This window comes from Equus przewalskii, chromosome 3, assembly GCF_037783145.1.
Source record: "Equus przewalskii isolate Varuska chromosome 3, EquPr2, whole genome shotgun sequence".
NCBI classification, from domain to species: domain Eukaryota; kingdom Metazoa; phylum Chordata; class Mammalia; order Perissodactyla; family Equidae; genus Equus; species Equus przewalskii.
In genome coordinates this window covers 113,546,374-113,570,067 of record NC_091833.1, presented here as the reverse complement: position 1 = coordinate 113,570,067, position 23,694 = coordinate 113,546,374, and the positions used below count along the sequence as shown (strand labels likewise).

Genomic DNA, 23,694 nt, shown 5'->3' with positions numbered 1-23,694 from the left:
TAGAACAGAAAAATAAATATGACATATCAAAATTTGCAGGATTCAGCTAAAGCAGGTTTTAGAGGGAAATTTATGGCCTCAACTTATATTAGAAAAGAAGAAAGGCTCACAATTAATCATATAAAAAATTAGGGGAACCGACAACCAATGAACCTGCAGAAAGTCAAAGGAAGAAGACAGCATAAATAAAGTTAAAAACAAAACTACCGTAGAGAGAATCAAAAGTGAAATGTTGAATTTTTTGAAAAGAGTTAATAAAATATACAAATCTCTAGCAAGACTGGCCATTAAAAAAAGAGATAAAGGAGAAGTAATATCCAAAATATAAAAAGCAAGATAACTGTAGATGCAAGAGAGTTTTTAAATATTAGAGAATTCAATAAATAACTTTATGTAGATGAATCTGAAAATTGAAATGAAATGGAGAGTTTTTTAGAAAAAATATAGATGGCCAAAATTGGCTCAAGTAGAAAACAAGTCTAGTTTAGTCCTATTACCCTGAAAGAAATTGATTCAGCAGTTACAAAATCTGTCACACGCGAAGAAACAACTAATGCCGATAGTTTTATAGGTGAGCTCCACCACACTGTAACGTACAAATTTTTCCAGTCTCATATACACATTGTTCCTGATGTTAGAAAAACAGGCAATATTCCTCATTTTATGAAGCTCAGATAACCTTGACACCAAAACTGGGCATGAATCATGTGAGAAAGGACAATCACAGTTCGTTCTTACCGTGAACGGTAGATGTGCAATTCATAACCCAGCCATCTATAAAATAAATTTAGTACAACATGGCCAGGTTGAGTTTTTCTCAGGAATATAAGGTTTATTTAACATTAAAAGCTCCATTTACAAAATTTAACAGATTAAAGGAAAAAAGAAAAAAGTCATATGATCATTTCAGTATATACAGAACAAGGATTTTATTGAATTCAACACCCATTCAAGATAAAACTTCTTAGCAAATTAATAGGAGGAAACCTCTACAAAGGCTTTGCCCAGAACCCACAGCACCTATCGCTCCGTGAGGTGACTGGCATGGAGGTGGGCACTGTCCTGGATTACGGGTGAGGCGGCTGCTGAGGCCTTCAGAGAAGGGCAGGTCCAAGGTCATGTATCGAGTTAGGGACAAAGTGAGACACTGGAGCCTCTGGCTTTCAGTTCACAATTCATCTGCCCGTCGTAAGCGCCCTGAGAAATAGCCTCGCCTCAGCGCTGACACACCCGATGGCCCTTTTCACTCAAGACCACCCTGATTTCTATTACTAATCAGCTAGCACAACGCTTACATTTTCCATTTTATCTGAAAGCCCTTTTGAGCAATGTCAAAGCTTCCTTATTCTCTAATATCTTTAGAATAGAAGTTAATGTGTGTCCTGAACCAGAAGCGACTGAGAGGAAGTCAGATGATGCCGTGGGATCAGATTGGTGCGACGGCGAGGGCTAGATGCACTTTTTTTCTCCATCTGCATTTGGAGGGAGACATACCTGTGGTTTTGCTCCAGGTATTAGACTTTCATTCTGCTGTTTGATCGTTCTGTGAAAACCACTTTCCCATTGGGAACGGGCTTTTAAGTTGTAAACCTTCGGGAGAATTAAAAAAAGCATGAAATGAAATGCTTTGGAAGAAATGACTCCTGAGAAAACTATATCAAGCGCGGCTCATCTGATGAAAGATTCAGACTCATTTCGTGAAAGTGGAACGGATGCAGTGCATGACTGAATCAGGGGCGAGGCAGCAATGAGGGGCAAATTTGAGTAGGATGGACTTACAACCAGTGACCCTGAGCTCACCGTACCCGCTGTACTGGCATTTCGGTTTACATTTCTGTGCACCCCGCTCCCCAAGCCTGAACCGGCTATCTTTGTTCTTCCCTCTGGCTTGTTGCCCACATGAAGCGAGTCACCCAGTCTTCCCTTCTGCCTGAATTTTCTCACTTCTGGCTTTTGCCGCCCATCTTCACTGCTCTGACGAATCTAGACCTGAAAAATAAAAATGGCACGAATAGTCGCTTACATTCACTGAGCTCCCAGTAAGTCCAAGGTATCGTGTTAAATGTTTAACCCTCCGTCCACCCCAGGAGATTTTTCTACCCATTCTGCAGATGAGGAGTTGAGGCTTCGGAAGGTGAGGTCGTTTCCCCAAGGCCCCACAGGCGGGCAGCAGAGCCCGCACCCCCTGCCTGCCAAGCTCAGCTCTGCCCTCACGTCAGTCCCCACCTGCCTCTCCCTTTTCCTTCTCCGGTCCCCTCCACACCACAGCCAGAGGGATCTTTCCAAAAAGTAAAAATGATCATTGACAGCCCCATCCCCCAGCTCCAGATCTTAAAATCTCACCTCTACCACTCCCTCCCTTGGACGCTGCATTTTAGCCCCCGGTCCCTCTTGCTGCTCCGTGAACACTTGAGGCACATACAGGCCTCCGTTCCTTTCAGGGTGTCTGCCTAGAATGCTTCTGCCGCACCCCCTGCAAACTCCTATCCAGATTCTAAGACAAGCAAACCTCACCTCTTCTGTGAAACCATCCCTGATTCCCTCAGGCCCAGTTGGTCTCTCCCAGCTTTGTGCTCAAATAACCCTCCAGCCCGAATCTCTGCATTAGCAAATGTTGGCTGTTGCCTCTCCCTCTAACTGTGTTTGCACATCTGTCTCCCACACTGGACTGTGAGTTCCCAGAGTCTAAGGGTCATTCTCATTCAACCCTGAATCCCTCGTGCCCAGCAAAAGGCCTGGAACTACCTATCTGTCTGTCTATCTATCTATCTATCTGTCTATCTGTCATCATCGTCTATCCATGTATCCACTCATTCAACACGAGTGCTCACTAGAGACAACAGAGCCGAGAGAGGGGGCCCAGGGTCAGAGAAACCTGACATCTCTCCTCGCTGTGGCTCTTGCCCAGCTCTGTGACTTCAGGAGATTTACAGACACTCTCTGTGCCTCTGCTACCTTACCTATGTAATGGGATAATAACAAATTCCCACCTTGTGCTGTTTTGTGATGATTAAATCAATTAATTCATGTAAAGATACCCTGAATCCAATTGGCACGGTGTGGGCATTCAGTCAATGTCAGCTGCCCTTCTCATCTTATGGATAAGATGCTGCTGCTGCTTACTGTAACTTCTTCCACGTGCCAGGCGCTGTGCTCCCTGCTGGGGAGAGCAGAGAACAGCCACCCACAGTCCCCAGGCCCCTGCCTTCAGCATTTAGACTCTAGTGAGAGAGCAGGCATTGAGGGAGAAAATTCTAGAACCAAGTCTTGGATGCTAGTGCTAAGTGCAGGCAGATGTAGGGGTGCGGCAGGGGTTAGGACTGACTGACAGAACTGACCTCTGGGAGGACTTCCCATCAGCCCCTCACAGCCTGAAGGGTGCATTTCTACCTTATTTTCTATTCCTACCCTGGGCTCACCTGCTCCTTGGAAAATGAAAGTGCGACGCGCCAGCTCTCTGTGCTCTGCCTCGTCTGGGGAACACTGGCAGGTGCGGGTCCGGGCCGTCCTTCCCCTGCGTGGGCTGGGGCGGGCATCAGTGGAAGTGTGGCCCGTGACCAGGCTCCTGGCGTGCTGACAGTTCACACTGTTGGAAACGCATTAGGGCTGTTGGAAGCACCGAGTTCCGTTGTGTGCCCACTGGGATGCTGTGGCCTGAGGGAAGGTCACAATTACACATCTCAGCCTGTTAGAAGCGCCTGCTCGGTGGAAGCCTTCAAAGGCCTTCGTGGCCCTGGGGGCAAAACGCAAGCGCTGTCCACCCTGTGACCTCGGTTTACCTCTCTGGCCGTTTTCTCTTCTGTTTTGATTCCTGAGTGCTGTTTCCAAGCCTTTGAGGGGCTTTGAGACCCTTTTGAGAAGTTGGTGAAAACTTTGGCTCCTCTGCAGAAAGGCAGACCATTTTGTACATATCTTAGGAGGATCAAGGACCACCATCCCGTCATGAAGCCCATCTGAGGCCCTTTAGGTTTAAGCCCCACCCTCACCCTCCACCCCCACCCGGAGCACTGGCCATCGTGGTGAATAACGGGTTCAATATGTCTGCAGTCTTCAAGGCTGGGGACCCTGCTGCCTAACCCCCCTTACCTTCCTAAGCAGATGGCAGACAATCTCTTGTTCTAGATTATCCGATTCTGGTGGCCTAAGGATGCAGATTTCTTCTGTTTGGCCAATAAGAGGCAGTATAGCCTGGTGGTTAAGGACACACATCCTGGAGGCGGCTGGCCTCACATTCTGGCTCTGTCACTTAAGGGTGGCATAACCTGACAAATTACTTGAACTCTCTCTGCCTCAGTGTCCTCATCTGTCAAACAGGAGAATAAGAGTGTGTATTGCATAGGGTTGTTGTAAGGACTCAGTGAGATTAAACACGCTGTGTTGTTAGCACGCGCTGCTGTGAGTACCGTCAGTGCCGGCTGTGGGCTTCGTCCTCGTGGTGCATGCTGGTGCCCCCCCTGCGTCAGGGACAGGTGCTGGCCATGAGCACAGTGCTAAGTGCTGTAGACGGACAGGGAGGTGGAGACCTAGCCCTGCCCTCAAGGGGCTCACACCCTACCACAAAGGCACACAACAGAGATTTCAGGCGACTGCAAAAATGGGGCATTGTCTCGCTCTGCTCTGGGTCCTATAACGAAATACTATAGACCAGGGGCTTAGACAACAGACATTTATTTCTCACAGTTCTGGAGGCTGGACGTCCAAGATCAAGGCATCAGCAGATTCTCTTTCTGGTGAGGACCCTGTTCCTGGCTTGCAGACGCCGCCTTCTCACTGTGTCCTCACACGGCAGAGAGAGAGAGAGAGAGCGAGCTCTCTCCCTCTTCTTATGAGGACACTAATCCTATCCTGGTGGCCCCACCCTCGTGCCCTCGTCTAAACCTAATTACCTCCCAAAGGCCCCACCTCCAAAAACCATCCCATGGGGGGTTAGGGCTTCCACACGTGACTTTTGGGGGGACATAATTCAGTCCATAAGAGGTGTATACAAGGGGTGTTTTGTGAGCTCAATGGGAGAGGGAGTCTAGTCTCCCCAGGGACACAGAGAGCCCTTCACCAAGGAGATTCTTCTTAAGCCAGGGCTTGAAAGAAGACTCAGAATTGGCCAGGCAAACGGGAAGGCTGTTGAGGTGGAGGGTAGCAGCGTGTGCAAAAGCACTGGGGTGTGAGAAATCCAGGTGCAGTCTCATCACAGTTTGGCGCGGCTGATGGGGGAGGCAGGCAAGAGCAGGCCAGATTTCATCCCATGGCCCTGCCTGTCTAGACCACCTGCCCTCTCTGCGTGCAGGAGCTCCAGGAGCTGGAGAGGAAGCTGGAAGATGAGCTGGCACTCCAGGAGGCAGCCCAGCTGCAGCAGGCCCTGGCGAGTCAGCAGCAGCAGGCAGGCGCTGGGCCTGGGCTCCTGCACGAGCCCGAGGAGGCGGATTCCGAGAGGCAGGTCTCGGCGGTCCTGCGGCGAGCCCTGAGCAGGAGCCAGAAGCTGCTGGAGCAGCACGAGCAGAGGTGAGCCGAGGGCCCGATGGTGCTGTCTGGGTCAGTCCCCTGCAGGTCCGGGGGCGCTGGCCTCTCGAACTCAGCCGCACGCGACCCACCTGGGCTCCCACGCTGCTGTCTGCAGTGTCCTCCCAGCCTCAGGCCCCAGCTGCTAACTTTGCAGCCTGGCTCTTCTTCCCTGACTTCTTTCCGTACTTCATTTTGTTCTTTACCATTGAGGTTTTACTGAACATAACATTTTCACACTTTTTATTTTGAAATAGTTATGGACTCACAAGAAGTTGCAAAAATGGTGCAGAGTTTCCATGTGCCCTTCACCCAGCTTCTCCCCCGTGGCAGCATCTCACATAATCCCAGTGGGATTCTGGGAATCCAAACCAGGAATCCCTTTGGCACCGTTCGGTGAATGCAGGGCGTGCTCAGGTCTCACCGTGCACGCGGTATTTTGTATCCCGCTTTTGTAAAGTCATCAAACAGACCGAACCCCAGTCTGCTTTTTCTGTTGTTCTTTGCGTTCTTCTTCAATTCACATCAGGCAATTAGCCTTTGCCCGTAGCATTCAGAACTCATTAAGAACATTCAGAACTCTTGGAAAACATAATTTACAACAACTTCATAATTTCCCACTGTGAATATAATGTTAATGTGGAAAGGAGAGAGTGTAAACTATATACAGGGTATGACTCCATTTTTGAGAACACACACGCGCAGATTAATTGGAAGGAAATAGACCAGACTGCGATAGACGTGATTTCTGGGCGGTGAGATTACAGGTGATTTTGATTATTTGATTATGCTTTCCTGCGTAAGCACGACAAAGTGCAATTCTGTCTCATCGAAATAACTGTATGAGGAGCTGAATCTGTGTGATCAGAGGAAAATGCTCAGAGATGGTAACTTGACTTAGACCAGGATTTTAGGGTATGTGTTACTCTACTGTGCTCCATGCTTCCTGGAGGAAATCGCTGATGAGCAAGATTTTGATATGAGTTTGGGCTGTATTACCCAGAAAGCATGCAGGGTGGATAATCCATAATGCCAACTTTAACCAGCTAAGGAATCAGCTAGGCAGACGGCCTCCTGTGAAAGTCAGGAAGCCTGATGGAGACCCTCATACAAAGGCCACTCAGCCCCTGTGGTCAGAGCCAGGACCATCCTTGGAAAGTGATTCTGGGTCTGTTTCCACACAAGGGCACATGGCAGATGAGGACCCCAGACCTTGGGCTTCTTGAGCCATGACAACTAATACAGTTTTCAAGGTAGGATCACAGATCGCCCTGTAAAACCACAGCAAAGTCTGCATCCGGCTCCCGTGACACTTCTTGCTTTGCAGAGCCCTTCGTCCTGAGTGGGCCCTCCCGGATACATTATTGCAAATGGTGGGCACTCCCCGATACATTATTGCAAATGGTGGGCCCTCCCAGATACATTATTGTGAATGTTAGGCCCTCCCCAATACATTATTGCAAAGTAATCTAGGCAAGAAGAGGTAAGCCTCTTCTGGCCATCTCTTCAATGGATTAAAAAATAATAATAATGTAAATTAGACTTGTGATTCTTTGTTATTTAAATAACTAGATGATCTTCTCATGGGATCACTTTATAACAAAACTGGATTCACGTAGATTTATTTTCACTCTAGTTGGAGAGAAGAGCAAGAGAACAGCGTTGTGCTTGAAGATTTGCTGGAGAACATGGAGACCGACACCTTTGTGACCCTGTACAGCCAGGTGAGAACGCGTCAGCCATGTTCTGGGTCCATCCCTTGCCAGCACATCACGGTACCTTTTCCTCAGAGCCCACGTTTCTTCACATGTGGGACGAGGATGATGCTGTGAACCTCGGGAGCTGCTGAGTCAGTTTGTGAAAACCCCGGGCATGGGGCCAGCACATAGAGGACATCTGATTAGGGGATGGCAGCAGAGCAACAATAATCATTATTGCCCTGGCCAGTTTCTTTTCTGTGATTTGACAGGCGCCCATTCTTCCTCTTCTCAATCAGTTTAATATACACGGAGTAGGTTCCACCAGGAACAAAGGTAGTCCTGAAATCTGGGCCACACTAGGAGGCCAATGAGATTGCACCCCCTGTGTCAGCATGCTGTGTTGAATTGGGCAGTCTCTCTTGTTCTTGGCCAGAGTTGCCGCTCTCACCTCCCTCCCCGAGACAGAGCCCCGAGGCTGTGTACATGTAGCCGTGCGCAGCCTCACTAACCTACACCTGCCACTAGTTGTGTTTTATTTGCATCCGAGATGGGCCTCCTGGATGCTGTAAGTCCCAGGAAACATGATTTGTGCCGGTGGCTGATGCCGGTCACCACCATGTGGAGGTGGGTGTCGCTGACCATGGCTCAGGAGTTCAGAGGTGGCAGGGTCACGCTCTGTGATTCCTTCCACCCTTTCTTCTGGCCTGTGTTCAAGGCCAAGAAAGAAAAGGTGAGAGAACACAATCGCCCCGACTGCCTGTGTTTCCGAGAAAGCAAATGCCCCCAACCCCTGCAGCAGAGTTCCCTCGTGTCCTGAGATCTGGTCTGTGTGCCCCCAGCGTCAAGGAGGCTGTGCGGCCAATCCTTCCCCCTCAGCCTCGAAGAAGAGTCAGCAAGGAGAAGGCGGGACACTTTGGGGTGTCCAGCCAGCAGAATCGGCCACAGCTGTCCACAGGCGCACGCAGCTTCCCAGGTGAACCAGTTTCCTGTGGCTGCTGTAACGAGTTACCCGAGACTTCGTGGCTTAACAGAGCACAGGTTTATAATCTTACAGTTCTGCAGGCCAGGAGCGCTACGCGGTTCCACCAGATGGGAGTCCAAGTGGCGGCTGGCTTACCGTCCTTCCGGAGGCTCCGGGGGGAATCTGTTTCCTCTCATTCAAGTGACTGGCAGAACTCGGGTCATTGCCATCTGCTGTAGGATGGGGGTCTCCGTTTCCTTGGTGGCTGTCAGCCGAGGGTTGTTCCCAGCTTCAGAGGCACTTGCATTCCTTGGCTTGTGACTCATTTCCTTCATCTTCAAAGCCAGCAAATTGCGTCTCTCCGATGCTTCTTCCATTGTCTCACGTCTCTCTCACCTCCCACACGGGAAAGGTTCTCTTTCAAGGATCCGTATGATGATGAGGTTGGACCTCCCGGACAATCTAGGGTAGTCTCAGCTCAAGACCCTTAACCTTAATCACATCTGCAAAGTCCCTTTGCCGTGTAAGGTGACATGTTCACAGGTTCCAGGACTGGGCATAGACATCTTGGAGGGTCATTATTCTGCCAACCACAACAAACAAGAAGCCAAAGTTAGCACGGGCAGTGTCAGCGTCCGTGGAGAACCTGACACGTTCCTTCCTCTTTGACATGAGAGCTGACCTGGGCTTTCTAGATGTTTACAGCGAGAGAGCAACCTACTCTGCGACAGGACCCAGGCCAAATACTTGCCACTCACCTCCCTGTCGGGCAGGTTCTGTCGTCCTCTCCCTTACAGACGGGTCCTGGAGAGGTGAAATGCTTGCCCAAGGTCACACGGAGGAGCTAGGCGGAGCTAGGATGGGAGCCCACCTTCTTCCTGCCCCACACCTCTCGCAGAATCGCCTGAACTCCAAACTGGGGTTGGAGGAGGGAGCTGAAGGTGCCAGAACACCCACCTGCTGTGCCCTGAATATTGTCCTTGGTGCTTATATCTGTTATTCATTTAATCCTTGCAGAAAGCTGGGAAACGGGGAGTATCTTCTCCATTTTGCAAACAGAGGAGCCAAGGCCCAGAGCTGTGGCGTGCCTGCGTCAGCGCTCGCCACTGCTCCCAGTGCTCAAGGTTCAGCCCGGGGTGGTGGCTCACAGGTCACCCTCTTTCTGCTCGGTCCCCTGCAGGCAGATGATGCCTCTGGCCTGGGTCTCTGTGGTAACTGAGCATCTCCCACGCTCGCCCTTTTTCCTTCTTTACTAAGAGACTTGACAGAAGACCGAGGTGACACGTGTGGAACTTCATCCAGTTCATTTCTAGTCTGTTGGCTCTTTTAAATTGTGAATTCTGCTAAAGAACGGGCCCTGTGAAGAGGAAAATCCTGCTAGACTAGAAGCCCTGGGCACAGGGACCCGTCAGGGCGGCTGTTTTTCTCTGCTCCCCCCAACCCCGTGCCTTGTGTAGTCCCCCCAACAGCATCTACTCCACTGCACTCCTTTCTTTCCAGCCCCTGTGTCTTAGTGAGGGTTCTCCAGAGAAACAGAACCAAAAATCCTGTGTATATATAGAGAGAGATTTACTTGAAGGAAATGCGATGATAGAGGCTGGCAAGTCCACTTAGGCTGGCAGGCCGGCAGCCTGGAGACCCAGGGAGGACATGAGGGTGCGGCGCAAGTCCGAAGGCTGTCTGCTGGCAGAATTCCCTCTCGCTCAGAGGGGGTCAGTCTTCTGTGCTAGTGGGTCTTCACCTGATTGGACGAGGCCCACCCACACTGTGAAGGGCCATCTGCTTTCCTTGGAATCCACCAGTTTAAAAGTTAATCTCATCCAAAAACACCTTCCCAGAAATATCCAGAATAATGTTGGACCAAATATCTTGGCGCCATGGCCCAGAGAAGTTGACACATGAAATTAACCATCACCCCCTGTCTAGAGGAGTCCCGTATTTTACCTGTTTCTTTTTTGTACCAGGCGAGAGAAGAACTGAGGAAGCCCAGTCCTCTCTCCCTCCCTCTCCCTGCTCCACCTCCTCCTCTTCTTTCTGGTTCTTCCTCCTCCTGTTCCTGCTGTTTCTCCTCTCCCTCCCTCTCTCCCCTGTTTTATTTCCTGCTGATGACGCTGCCTTAGGGACATGGTTTGACTTGTAAAATCTGCACAAGGGTAGTTTCCACGGCAGCACCCATGTCTTCATATTTATGCAACTTTGCCAACTCTTCCTTTTTTGGGTGTTTATAACCATATCAAGATAACACCCCCAAATGCCTGCTCTGTGCCCAGACACCCGTCGCACACCCTCCCCGTTAGTGCTCACCACTGCTCTGTGGGCCCGATGTGGGAAGAGCCTCCCTCAGGCGCTGCTCCAGATCCATCAGCCCTTCTGTGATGCTGACAGTACCAATGGCAGCTGAATCAGCCCAGGGTGGGGGACAGGCATGGACACAGTTATCATCTGACAGATGAAGAAACTGAGGGTCAGGGAGGTGATAGGACTTAGCCAAGGTCCCACAGCCAGGTGGTGGTGGAGCTCGGCTTTAAATCAGGGTTTACTGCCTTTAAATGCTCTACTTGTTCCATTTCATGCTACTGCACGATTCCCTTCGAAGCACGATATTTCCTCATTGCTTCATGGATAAAATGGGAGGGGGTGCTCATTTAGAAATGAATGGTACTAACTCCACGAGGCAAGGACTTGCCCTGTGCTGTGGGGAGAGGCTGGGACCCCCTTTGTCGTCCTCACTGAACTCGTCTCCTTTACTCTCTCAAGGCTCCAGCATGACTGCAGCCACCTGGGGACAACAGGTGGAATTCTTTCTTTCTCAACCATATTAGGTATGACTTAGAGTCACCTTCACTCCGAAGACCCTGACATCCTCTGGAGAGGCTTCGTTCATGAATAAATATTTACTGTGCTCCCAGTGAGCGGCAGGCACTGTCCTAGGCACTGGGATTTCAGCAGTAAACAAAACAGATAAAGTCCATGCCCTCAGGAGCTGATGGTCTAGTGGGGAGAGCAGGCGAGCAATAAGATAAATACATGAGCCAGATAGTATTTTATGTGCATTATGATCCCATTTTTATACTTATGACCATCCACCTATCCATCCGTCTACCCATCCATCCACCCATCTGTCCATCCATGTACCCATCCATCCATCCATCCTCCTGTCTGTCCATCTGTCCACCCACCCATCTGTCCGTCCACCCTTCCATCCATCCATCCATCCATTTAAGCATCCATCTACATATATGCCTAGAAAAATTCCTGGAATGTAGTTTGCCTAACGTTACTATAATGATTTCTGGATGATGGCATTTGGGAATAATTATTTTAACATTAATCTTTGTGCTTTACTGCATTGCTTGAATTCCTTAAAACAAGCAGTATCTCTTAAAAATAAAGACCAGGATGAAATATGCCAAGAGATTCACAAACAGCAGAAATCCATGCCAAGTCCGATGGTGGTGAGGCAGAGCGGGAAAGAGGGACAGGGAGCGCCTGCCGGCAAGTGTGGTCTTTCTGCCGCCCTCCTCTGCGTGGACAGCTGGTCCCTGTGTCGCTTGGTGGTCCACGTCAGTCTCTAGAAGTGGCTCCAGATCTTCAAAGCGATGTGATCCACGCAGATGCTTTTTGTGTTACCACCTTCAAGAAGTCTTGACCCAGCTAATTGACTTATCTTGAAAGTTATTGATCAGGACTCCTCAGAGCCAGAAGGGCCATGGCAATGAGCTGGTTTGTCCCTGCATTGCCTAGTGGGAATCCCGGCTATGGAGAGTTAGTCCCCTGCCTCAGGAAGAAGTGATCTGCGGGGTGCTTGTGAAGTCAAGGTTTAGCCCTTGCTTACTCAACAGATATGAAACCCTATCCTAAAACCTAGTTGGAGAGACACACAAGAAACTGGACAGTCGTGTTAAAACCAGTGAGAGCTCAGAGGAGAGGCACCCGTCCCAGAATTTGGGGTCAGGGAAGGCTTCCAGAAAAGCCAACACTTGTGTAGAGACCAGAGGAATGAGTGGAAGAGAGCCAGACAGAGAGCGGTTTGGGGAAAAGCGTATTCCGGGCAGAAGGAAGCACATGTGGAAGGGCACGGTGGCCCAGGACAGCCGGGTCCTTCAGGGAAGAGCAGGTCGTTCAGGGTGACACGGGGAGGCTGCTGGGAGAGGAGTGTCAGGTCATGGAAGGGTGCTAAGCAAGGAGGTCTGGTATTTAGAGTAACACTTTTCCCATCACTTCACTAAAAGTGTTGACCAAGGTCATAAGTGACCCCATGTTTCCAAATCCAGTGGTCAAGTCCCTGTCTTTGTCTTTCTTGACCTCTCTGTGGCACTTGGCCCACAGCCCTCTTCTTGAATACCTTCCTTCCTTGGCTTCCAACTCCCCGGACGCCAGGTTCTCTCCCGCCCCCCTGGCTGCCTGTGGTCAAGCCCCCGTTTTGGATTCTGCTCTGCATTGTGGCCTTCAGACGCTGGATGCCTGAGGGCTTGGTCCTTGGACCTTATCTGCTCTCTCTCTACATTTACTTCCTTACTGATGCCATCTACATCCTGACTACCTCCTAACCCTATCTCTAGACCTCTGCCCTGAACGTGAGACTTGACTCTCCATTAGTACCTCTATGAAACATGTGCCTTAACCTGTCCAAACAGAACCGCACGTGACTGAGGTTCCCTTCTCCCAAACTTGCTCCACCTCCATCCACCCAGCAGCTCAAGTGAAAGATGGTGGAGTCATCCTTTGTTCCTCTTTTCCAGTGAAATGCGTTGGCTCTACCGTCGGTGTCTCCCAGGTCTGATCCCTCCTCCCCACCTCCCCTCGACCTTGGGTTCATGCCCCTCGACCTCGGGATCACACGGCCACCATCTCCCGCCTGAGATGCTCTCCCTGCTTCCTCTTTCATTGCAGATGGTCCATCTTCCGTGTGTCACCCGAAGTGATCTTTTAAAATGAAAATCAGTTCATGCCTCTCCCCTGCTTAAATTCCTGCAGTGACGTCATCCCGTCTCTCTGTGAAGACAAGCCAGCGTCCTCACACGGTGAAAAGGCCCCATGTGAGCTGACCGCCTGCCGCCCTTCCCACTCATCTCCCGCCACTCTCCTCTCACATGTTTCCTGCCACCCATGCTGGCCTCCCTTGTCTCTGTCATTCATGCCAAGGTCATCCCCACTCAGGGTCTTTCCCCTTGCCTTCTGGAATGCTCCTCCCTTCCATGTGCCCATGGCTCATTTCTTCACTTCATTGAGGTCTCCTCAGAGGAGCCTTCCCTGACCACCCATCATCCTCTGTCCTCCTCTCCTGCCTCAGTTTCCCTCCTGGCACGCACTTACCACTCCCCTATACAGTGTTTATCTGTTTGTAGGCTTACCTTCATCTCTCTCCCCTGACTCTGAACCTCCTGAAGGTGGAGCCTGTGCCTGTTACTCACTGCTCTGTCTCCAGTGCCTGGAACAGGGTCAAGTACCGTAGGACTCCATCGTAGTGTTAGTTGAATGAATAAATGTACTAGCAATTTGCCATAATGGCCACCAGACATGCCTACATTATAATTCCCAGAACCTAGGAATATGACCTTATATGGCAAAAGGGACTTTCCAGATGTGGTTAAGGATCCTGAGATGAGGAGATTATCCTGGATTCTCCCGGTGGCTCCTAAATGTCCTCACACTGGTCCTTATATGAGACAGACCAGAAAAAACACAGTCAGAAGAGAAGGCCATTTGGTGATGACAGAATCAGAGTTTGGAGGACGTGCTGTGAAGATGGGGGAGGGACCCTAAGCCAAAGAACACAGGCTCCTCTAGAAGCTGGAAGAGGCAAGAAAACAGCGTCTCGCCTGGGGCCTCCAGAAGGACCCAGCCCTGCGAGACCTTGACTGTAGCCCGTGACACTGCCTCCAGACTTCAGACTTCTCTCCTCCAGAATGCAGGAGAAGAAATGTGTGTTGTTTGAAGCCACTAAGCTTGGGGCGATTTGTCATGGCTGCATTAGGAAACTCGTACGAATACCATAACGACCGCAGCGGCCAGCACTGGTCGAGTGTCCACTGTGTGTCAGCACTGCCCTGAGACGTTTTGTAAGTCGGAATTCTTTTTAGGTGACAGTAACAGAAGTTCATTTCTAACTAATTTGAGTATGAAGGAAATGGACTGGTACCCTGAGTGTCCCCAGAAGGTCAGGGCTGCGCTCCTGGGGCACAGATGGTCTCTCTCTGCTCCTCCCTCCCTCTCCCCTGGTTCTTTGTGCCCGCTTAATGAGCTTTGTCCCCACAGGAAGGGACATGGCAGCTGGCAGCCCTGAGCTGGTGGCCTTTCAGCGTCCAGCTGTCCTGCCTTTGCTGTATGAAATGCTTTTCTCTCTCAGCTTTGCTGTGTAAAATCAGGGAAGGTCTCTGACTGCGCGAGTGTCCAAGCACGCCCACCCCGTTGCTGAGAGAAGTAGCTGTTGTTTGTGTCTTCCCAGCACGGAAAACTTTTATTCTGTCCTCACAAAACCCTTTGACAGAGGTGTTATCGTTTCCCCATTTTACAGACAAGGAAGCTGAGGCGCAAAGAGAGGTGAGGACATCGCCCAGGGACACACAGCTCTGGGCAGTGGGGCTGGGAGCAGGGCCCATCCTCTCTCTCTCTTTTTTTTAACCTTTTATCTTAAAATACTTTTAGATTCACAGGAAGTTGTAAAGCTAGTACTGAGAATTCCAGTGCCCCACCCCACGTCTCACTCACTTTCCCCCCATGGTGGCATCTTACAAAACTCTGGCCCAGTATCCAACCGGGAAATTGTCACTGATGTAAAGTGTGTGTGTAGTCCTGTGTCATTTTATCACATGTAGTTTCATGTAACTGACACCACAATCAAGTTACAGAACTAGTCAGTCACGGCAGAGTATGGTCACGGCTATACCCACTCCTCCCCGCTCCCGGGGCCCTGGTAACCACCGCTCTGTCCTCCACCTCTCAATTGCATCACTTCTGGAATGTTTACACGTGGAATCACACAGGATGAGACCTGTGGAGACGGGCTTTTTTCACGGAGTGTAACGCCCTCGAGATCCATCCAGAGCTTTCTCTTTATTGCAGGGTGGTAATCTGTGGTGTGGCCATGGCACAGTTTCTTTACCCATCCACTGGTTTAGGGACATTTCAGCTGTTTCGGGAGCCCGTGCTCTTCCCTCCACTGGTTTAGGGACATTTCAGCTGTTTCGGGAGCCCGTGCTCTTCCCCCCACTGGTTTAGGGACATTTCAGCTGTTTCGGGAGCCCGTGCTCTTCCCCCCATGCCATCTCGCCTCGGGGAGCGCGAGGAGGAGAAGGAGAAAGATGACTAATTGGCGCTGCGCAGGCCGGGCTTTAGCGGTGTGAGTTGAGATGGTTGGAAGGGATGCATGAAGGCTTTGGAAATGTCACAGGGAGCCGAGGCTGCTGACCAGGTAGATTTTTTTTGACAGCTCTGTGAATCTGAGAACATGTTTTCAAGCCCAAGCTACTAAAATATTTATCTCTCTGAGACAAAAAGTCCTAAGACTGTCATCCGGTAAAACTTGCTGTTGTCAAGATTAGAGCCGTGAGGGTCTGAGCTCCCGGCCTTCCGTCCTCCAGGAGCTGAGACTGGCGTCCTACCTGGCAAAGCTGACGATGGTGCCCGGGGCCACCCTGCGCCGGCTCCTGAGTGTGGCTCTGCCCGCAGCCTCACAGCCCGAGCTGCTGGCCATGCTGGATTCCGTCAGCCAGAAGCATCACGACCACGCGGCGGAGAGTGATGGTGGCGGGGAGCAGGCAGACCTGGGCAGGAGGCGGTGAGCGTCGTGTCCGGCTGCCCTGGGACACAGGGAGTGAGGGCCCAGCATGAGGACGGGGGAGGAGGGAAGAAGGACCCCCCCCCAGGCGCATGTACACATGCCTCCCCCAGTTGGAACGTCACTGCTCAGGGAGCAAACAGCATCCAGAGAGTGGCCACAAGTCCCTTTTTAAGTCATGGCGGGCCCAACTATTTTGTTCACGCTTTCTCCTTTTGTCACCAATTTAGTTTTCAAGTAGAATCTTAAGAGAGTAAGTTTCCCTGGGCTGTAAATATACCATATACACACATTAAAGAAAGTGTAAAAAATACATAAAAGGAAAAAGAAGAAAAGGAAACATCTATGACTCTACCAGCTGGGGAACACGGCTGTTAGCATCTTGTTACAATTCCTCCTCCAGAATGTGTTTCTCTGCCTGGTTTTATGAGTACGTGTATTGTGCATGTGTGAATATTTGTGTATGATGGATAGTCGTGAGTATCTGTGTGTGTGTGGTAACCCCAGCGTGTACAACCTGGCAGCCTACTTTTCAGAACCTTAGAGCAGAAGCCAGCTTGCTGATGACCTTTCAGCTCTTGTCCAGGTGCAAATGTCTTTGTATACAATAATTCTCACACTATTTAGACTATATTTCTGCTATTTTTATTAACAATTTAAACTTCATACTTTTCACAGTTACTGAAACACCTCCAAAGATATTATTTTTAACAGCTGCCTAATATTCCCCTGGGGTGTGTAGCATAGTGCATGTAGCTGTGACCCTACTGCTGGACATTTAGTTTGGGTTCATTTTTTTGCTCTATTGTGGATAATGCTGCGTAGATGCTTTCCTTTAGGATCCAGCTCCAGGTGTGGCTGTGTTCAGTAACGGCCATTTATAGGGAGGGGCAGGAAGCGGGGTGGAGTGAGGTGGGTCTGGGGAGCAGCCAGTGGTGCTGTCTGAAAACAGCGTTTGTGGAGGTCTAGGTGACAAGGAAGGCCACGAGCAGACCTGACGTGTTGAAGCTGGTGTCCACCACCTGGACCACGAGGGTGGGGTGGGCATCCGGGAGCCCAGGAGCCTGCCAAAATGGCACGATGTCCCGAGAGGCGTGCATGTACTTTATTTTTCCTGAGAAAAGGGGTAGTATCTTATCAGAGTCGCGACAGGGTCCTTGTAAGAAGCACTGCTGAGGGCCGAGAGAAAGGCTGCGGGGCGAGGAATGGCAGGAATGTGGGAACACAGCTGCGGGGTGGGGTGGGAGTCCATGGGGGCTAGGAAGTGGGGCTCAGCACAGTCGTGGGCTGTGTGGGGACGTGGTCAGGGGCCGGGTGTGGGCGTGGTCAGAGGCTGGGTGTGGGTGTGGCTAGGGGGGGCTCGGTGTGGGGCGGGGTCAGGGAACTGGGTGTGGTGAGAGGGCTAGATGTGATGAGAGGACAGGGGGTATGGGCGTGGTCAAAAGCCTGAGTGTGGGTGGGGTCAGGGGCTAATGTGAGCATGGGCAGAGGGCTGGGTGTGGGTGAGGTCAGGGCTGCTGTGAGCGTGGCCAGAGGGCTGGGTGTTGGTGAGGTCAGGGCTGCTGTGGGCATGGTCAGAGGGCTGGGTGTGGGTGAGGTCAGGGCTGCTGTGGGCGTGGTCAGAGGGCTGGGTGTGGATGTGGTCAGGGCTGCTGTGGGCATGGTCAGAGGGCTGGGTGTGGGCGAGGTCAGGGCTGCTGTGGGCGTGGTCAGAGGGCTGGGTGTGGGTGAGGTCAGGGCTGCTGTGGGCATGGTCAGAGGGCTGGGTGTGGGCGAGGTCAGGGCTGCTGTGGGCGTGGTCAGAGGGCTGGGTGTGGGTGTGGGTGTGGTCAGGGCTGCTGTGGGCATGGTCAGAGGGCTGGGTGTGGGTGAGGTCAGGGCTGCTGTGGGCGTGGTCAGAGGGCTGGGTGTGGGTGAGGTCAGGGCTGCTGTGGGCGTGGTCAGAGGGCTGGGTGTGGGTGTGGTCAGGGCTGCTGTGGGCATGGTCAGAGGGCTGGGTGTGGGTGTGGTCAGGGATGCTGTGGGCATGGCCAGAGGGCTGTGTGTGAGCCTGGTCAAGGCCGGGCTGATCAGGGAGTTGCATGTCACGGCGTGGTTTCTCCCAGTGCATCGCCAGCGAAGTATATGCAGATGGTAGGTATTGGAGGTAACCCTGGAGGAGGAACCTGCATTGTCCCAGGGAGCCACCTCTGCCTGAGTGCCACCACAAGGACCTCATGTGCAGGGCTGCCCCTTTGGCCAGTTTAATTTGGGAGGCTGGTGAGCGAGCATGGACAGGCTGATGAGGGACAAGCCAGGAGCACCCAGGGTGGCTGTCACCATGAGTGTGGAGTGTGAGCGTGCCTTTTTCCTTGCCTGGCCTCATGGCCAAGTGGACTGGGTGATTCTTGAGTCCAGGGCCACTCACCATAGTCTCCGAGGGCAGGGCAGTCACTACTCTTGTGTCCTGAGTGCTCGGTGCCTGGTCACATCATCAGTTCAGGGTCTTGGGTTTCAAGCAACAGAACCTGACTGACTAATCTAAGCAAGAAAGGGTGTACGAGAGACCTATTAGAATCCAGGAAGAGCTGAACACCTGGTCCTGGGACCGGCAGGACCAGGAGAGTATGAGGGGCTTCTCTCCAGGATGCTGCCCTCAGAAGATGACCTTCTCTGCCCAGAGTTAGACTCCTGGGAGGGAAAGCCTGGTCCAGCTGGAAGAGGGTCCATCTCCACCACCAGGAGGGCAGTGTGAACCAGCCGAGGCAGAGTGTGAGTTTGGCCAGAGCCGGGCACAGACAGGATTCTGCATCCCACACTGTCCTTTACTGACTTGGCTTGAGGCCAAGGCCTACAAACATCTCCCTCCTCTCCTTCTCCTGTGCAGCACTCTGCAATGTCCCTTCTCCTCCAGTGGAGAATCATGCTCCCGCACATGGCACATGGCGTTGGGGCTCCTTGCCCACCCTCCACTGTGCCTTTTCAACTTTCTCATTCATATGTTTATAAAACACTTACTGAGCTCCTGGTCCGTCCGCTGTCTCAGGCACGAGTGGCTGTGGCAGAGTAACAGAGACAGGGTCCTCTCGTATGGAGCGTGCACTCCAGTGGGGGATGGACAACACAGAAGCGGAGGCACGGAGCCCACTGCTTCACAAATGCCCATGCGCTCCATGCCAAGACGCAGCTCAAGTGTCCCACACCCAGGCCGCCTTCCTCTGTCTGCCTGACGTCACCTGTTACCTGTCTGTGACCCCTGGATTGGGGACCCCTTGAGGGCAGAAAGTGTGTCTCAACCAGGCCAGAGAAGGTGCTTGATCAGTGTATGTTGAATGAGTGAATGAATGAATGGTGAAAACTCTCCGAGTTTCTGGTGTCAGCCAAAGGTCATATTGGGGGTGGAGCTTGTTAGGCATGGATCACTTAAAGATTCTATTCTTTTTGAAAATAGAAGACACTCCCTTCTTGCTTTTAGGAAACACCAGGGCTGGTGGCAAGCCTTAGAAAGCAAACTGCGAGGAGAACTGACAAGCAGAGGACTGGAGAAGATGCTCTGGGCTCACGCAAGGAAGGAGAGGTAACGATGGACGTTCACTCAGGTGGGCTGGGGAGGAGGTCAGCCAAGCGCCTGTGAGAGGGATGGGGAGGCGGAGGGGACCCAGAAGGGCGGGGCTACTGCAGACGTACCAACATTCCTTCCCCAGAGACCAGTCTTTATCCCCTGGGGGCTTAGTTCGGAGCTGAAGATAAGCCTCTAGCTATCAGTGGGAGAATGTTCTCCTATCATTTATCAGCATTTTAATTACGGTGTTTATTTTAACTAGTGGCTGTTTTTAAATGGGGTGTCCTTGGGAGGAGAATAATTCCTGATGGCCATTTGGACTTTCTAGTTTACAAACCCTTTCCCATCTGTTGCCCTGAGCCTCCAGCCTTCCAGAAAGTAGGAACGATAAAATTGGAGCTTGGGGAGGTCCGAGGAAGAAGCCCCCAGCCTGCAGCTGGTCTCTGGTGGCCATGGGATTTGGGACCATCTAACTCACCCCTTATTTCCCTTGACTTCCAGGCCAGGCTTGTTCACTCTATCAAGATCCTTTGTCCCTTAGCTGTGGTCACTGCGCACCTGCAGCGCAGAGGAACGTTAGGGGCAGAGTGGTTTCAGATTGCTACAAACAGTGACCAGTGTCTCCAGTGTTTCCCACTGGAGAAGATTTGGAGAAAGAGTAACAGTGGGTAGATTGGTAACAGGTTGAAATGTGATATCCGAAGTGTGCTCTGGACACAGTGCACGTCCAACAGAAGAGTCAAACCCGAGTCCCACCCCATCCGTGGTTTCTCAGAGCTGAGGGGAAGGTGCTGAGACCAACCTTGTTGAACTGTCCATGATAACCATCTGGGAGCTGCTGGTAATAGGCTGGATGTCAGAATTTAGTCCCAGAGAACTTAGGTCAGGATACTGAGCCCAAACCAAGGAAAGGAAATCCAAGCTGTATAAACGTAGAGCGCTCCGCTAAGGAACAGAAGCCAGTTGCTCAAGATGAGAATGGGAGAGCAAAGGCGTCCTAGGCTGCGTTAATAGACGCGGGGAGAGCAGAGATCAGGAGCACTGGTCCCGCCGTCCTGGGTCTCTGTACTAGCCCTGGCTCTGCCTAGAGGCCCTGTGGATGGATGGTACAAAGAGAAGAGGTGCGTGAACCAGAAAAAGCTGCCTTTGAGTCCTTGCTGAGATTCGTACTAGCCGCAAGGGCAGGAGTTATGGTGATGGCAGTGGCACCTCATCTGCTAGATCTTTTCAGGAAGGGCCAATGAGCCTGCCAGGGACTTCCAGTAGGTGGACCATGGCCTGTGGTCCATGATGTGGCCTCGTCCTGTGTTGCTTGGGCAGAGAGAACCCTGTGGCTCTCATGTTGTATAGGGCTCCCAAAGGGAGTCACTGCATTATCAAGAGCAGCCTGGATTCAGGGGCTGGACCACTCATGGACAGGATTCCAGCAGTCCCTTTACAGGACATTCCTGAAGAGTGGCACTCTGTTCTATTTCAAACACAGTTTGCCCACCTTCTAGCAGTTGCTTTGTTATCGGGTTCCATCAGCGTCTTTTAGTGTGAGGCCCACAGGCAATGGTGTCCTGGTAACTGTTTCCCAATTGGCTGGTGGGGAGAGGGACAGGAGCTTTGGTTTGTAGCCCTTGCCGGTTTCCGTGGTGTGAATGCTCCAGCGTGGCTCATTTCAAGCCAACAGTGTGTTGACAACAGGTTCACAGAACTCCTGAAAACTTAATAGTCACGAGAGAGTGAGAGTTGTCTGCAGCATGCCCCTGCCACAGGCCTCAGCTAATTTCAGGGACAGCCTGGTGATCAAAGCACAAAACCGTTTTCTAAAATGATACCTGATCGGGGACCTAGGGACCCAAAGGGAGTTCTTCCAGAGAACTCTGTCAGGATGCTCAGGAGGGTCAGTTCTCAGACAGGTCGAATCTGATCTTCTGTTCTCTCTTCAGCATATTAAAGAAGACGTGTCCCCCTCTCAGGGAGAGGATGACGTTCTCTGGAAAAGGAAGCTGGCCACACCTGTCGCTGGAGTCCGTCGGTGAACTGGCCCCAGTGCCTGTCGTCGGCGCGGACACCATTGACCTACTGGACACAGGCGAAAAGATCTTTATATTCAGAAACCCCAAGGAGCCGGAGATCTCACTGCACTTTGCTCCCAGGAAGAAGAAGAAGAACTTTCTGAACGCCAAAAAGGCCTCCTGGGCCTTGGGCCTGGACTAGCCCGAAGGCAGCCCCAGGGAGAGTCTGAGGACAGAAAGGTGTCTTTCCTCCTGCCCACCTGTGTGTGTTTGTGTGTAACGTTAACTTGCAGATAGAAATTGCAGAAGCCACGGACACCCCAACGCCCCCTCGACTGTCGGGATGCATCTGGGCTCATGAATTTCCAGATGGCCCACTCTCTGCCGCGTCGTGAGGAATGTGAGACACAGACCAGCCTGTGAACACTCAGACCTGCCTCGAGTGGGTCTGGAAGAGACCCCGGCCCCCAGGTCACGTCCCCGTACCAGCTGGCTGTGTTACAGGCTGTGGTTGCAGGCGAGGCCCTCTGCTCTTACATTTTGTGTTTGTAACATATTCTGTTTCTATCAAGGGAACTTTTGAAAATAAATGCATTTTACACAAAGCTCTTCTCAATCGGACTCATTCCTCCTTTGTGTAGGAATATTGATTTCTCGTTCCTTCTTGTGTTTCGGCTGCATGTTGTCAACGAAAATAATCCATAACCAATTTATAAATGAGAATTTGGGTGAGTTTATTCTGAGCTAAAATGTGAGGACCATGGCCTGGGGCCTTTCTTCCCGAAGGAAGGAAGGGCACCAAAGAAGTGGGGTGCACAGAGTGTTTATATACCCCCAAAGAGGATGTTTCACATATGATTGAAATGTCCTTTTACAATAGTCGTGAGACTGCTCTGTGGGCACAGCGATTGGTGGACACAGCAGGTAAGTCTGCTGTCTCGGTGGACACAGGCAGGTCTGTTGTCTCGAGCTGGGTGGTCACTGGTGAGCTGGGTGGTCAAAGGCAAGCACAGAAATCAGTTCCTAGCCTAAGGAAAGATGCTAATCCCTAAGGAAATGCCAATGTCGGGGGAAGTTGCACCTTTATCTTAAGGGCATTTGTTCTTGCCATAGGAGATGTTTAAAGTGGATATACAATGCATGCTCAACGGCCACGGTCAGGCCCTTTTGGAAAAAACAAAGTCAGGCAGAATTAGGTTTATACCAAATGGCTTCCTCATATACTCCAATATATCCTATTGGTTGCAGTTTCTATTTGTGAATGTTGTGGTGTTCAATAGAGATTTGCCCTCCATCGTTCCAGTGGCCAGAAAATGTGCCAGCCACTGGGGTATACCTTCTCCGGCTGAGAGTTATGGTTTCTTCTTACAGATGAGGAAATTCAGAGGCTTAAGAAGGAGAGGTGATTGCAAGATCATAAAGCCAATAAGTAGCAAAATCCGATTCACACTGTCCTCGGCCCCATGCCCGTGTCCTTTCCCCTGGACTCCATCAGTGGACCCACAAAGCCTCACTCGTTTACCGACAGACAAGCTGCACACACGTCCTGGGGTTTCACAGGTGCCTCTATGCCCTCACCCTTCACTCCTCACAGCAGCAGTCGAGCCAATGAGTCTCACTGGGGCTGGACCCCATCGCTGTCTGAGCTTTTCGAGAGCCAGGCAAAGAATACAATCGCAGTGGGTCTTTCCTGAGGGGAGGACATGATTGGAAGGGGATCCATCACCAGCAAGGGGAAGACAAAGGATCCTGATGAAGCGTCTGTTACATGAGCCTCGCCGCTAGCCCCTTCCAGCTGCTGTGAGCCAGCTGTTATCCTCGCTGATGCCCCAGCAAGGTGGGTATCACTTCTCCCATTTCACAGCCAGGGAGCTGAGCCTCAGAGAGTTGAAGTAACTTGCCTGCCATCACACTTCCTATAAGGGCAGAATTCTTTGAACCCGGATCTCCTAACTTTAAAACCCTATCTGCCGTGAGACATCTCATTTCCACTGGCAACCTGAAGAGCAAGTCTTCTTTGCAGTTTCCCATCAGCGTGCAGCAGCATGGCGCACGGGGACCTTTGCTGCGGGCTGCACTTCTTTCCTAACAGCTGCCAGTTGGCCATATTGTTGCATTAGCGGATATGCACAGGTGAGCAGTTCAGATGCAGGAGAGAAGGGGTGATGGGCCAGCTTTCCCATCAGAAGGCCCTGTGGGCAGAGAGGGGAAGA

General features: G+C 51.4%; 1 protein-coding gene across 4 annotated transcripts in view; it reads left to right on the top strand.

Annotated features, from left to right (window-relative positions):
* The window catches only part of EVC2 (EvC ciliary complex subunit 2), a 130,886-nt gene extending 108,800 nt beyond the window's left edge, over positions 1–22,086 (top strand). For 2 of the 4 annotated variants that reach the window (XM_070613279.1, XM_070613280.1), the window contains 5 exons: positions 5,285–5,499; positions 7,133–7,220; positions 15,741–15,937; positions 19,392–19,493; positions 21,413–22,086. In XM_070613279.1, coding sequence (XP_070469380.1) covers positions 5,285–5,499; positions 7,133–7,220; positions 15,741–15,937; positions 19,392–19,493; positions 21,413–21,683 — 873 coding nt within the window. In that variant the 3' untranslated portion in view covers positions 21,684–22,086. The remainder of the gene's footprint in view (positions 1–5,284; positions 5,500–7,132; positions 7,221–15,740; positions 15,938–19,391; positions 19,494–21,412) is intronic. The other 2 variants (XM_070613281.1, XM_070613282.1) reach the window with 1 other exon arrangement.
* The last annotated feature ends 1,608 nt before the right edge of the window (positions 22,087–23,694 follow it).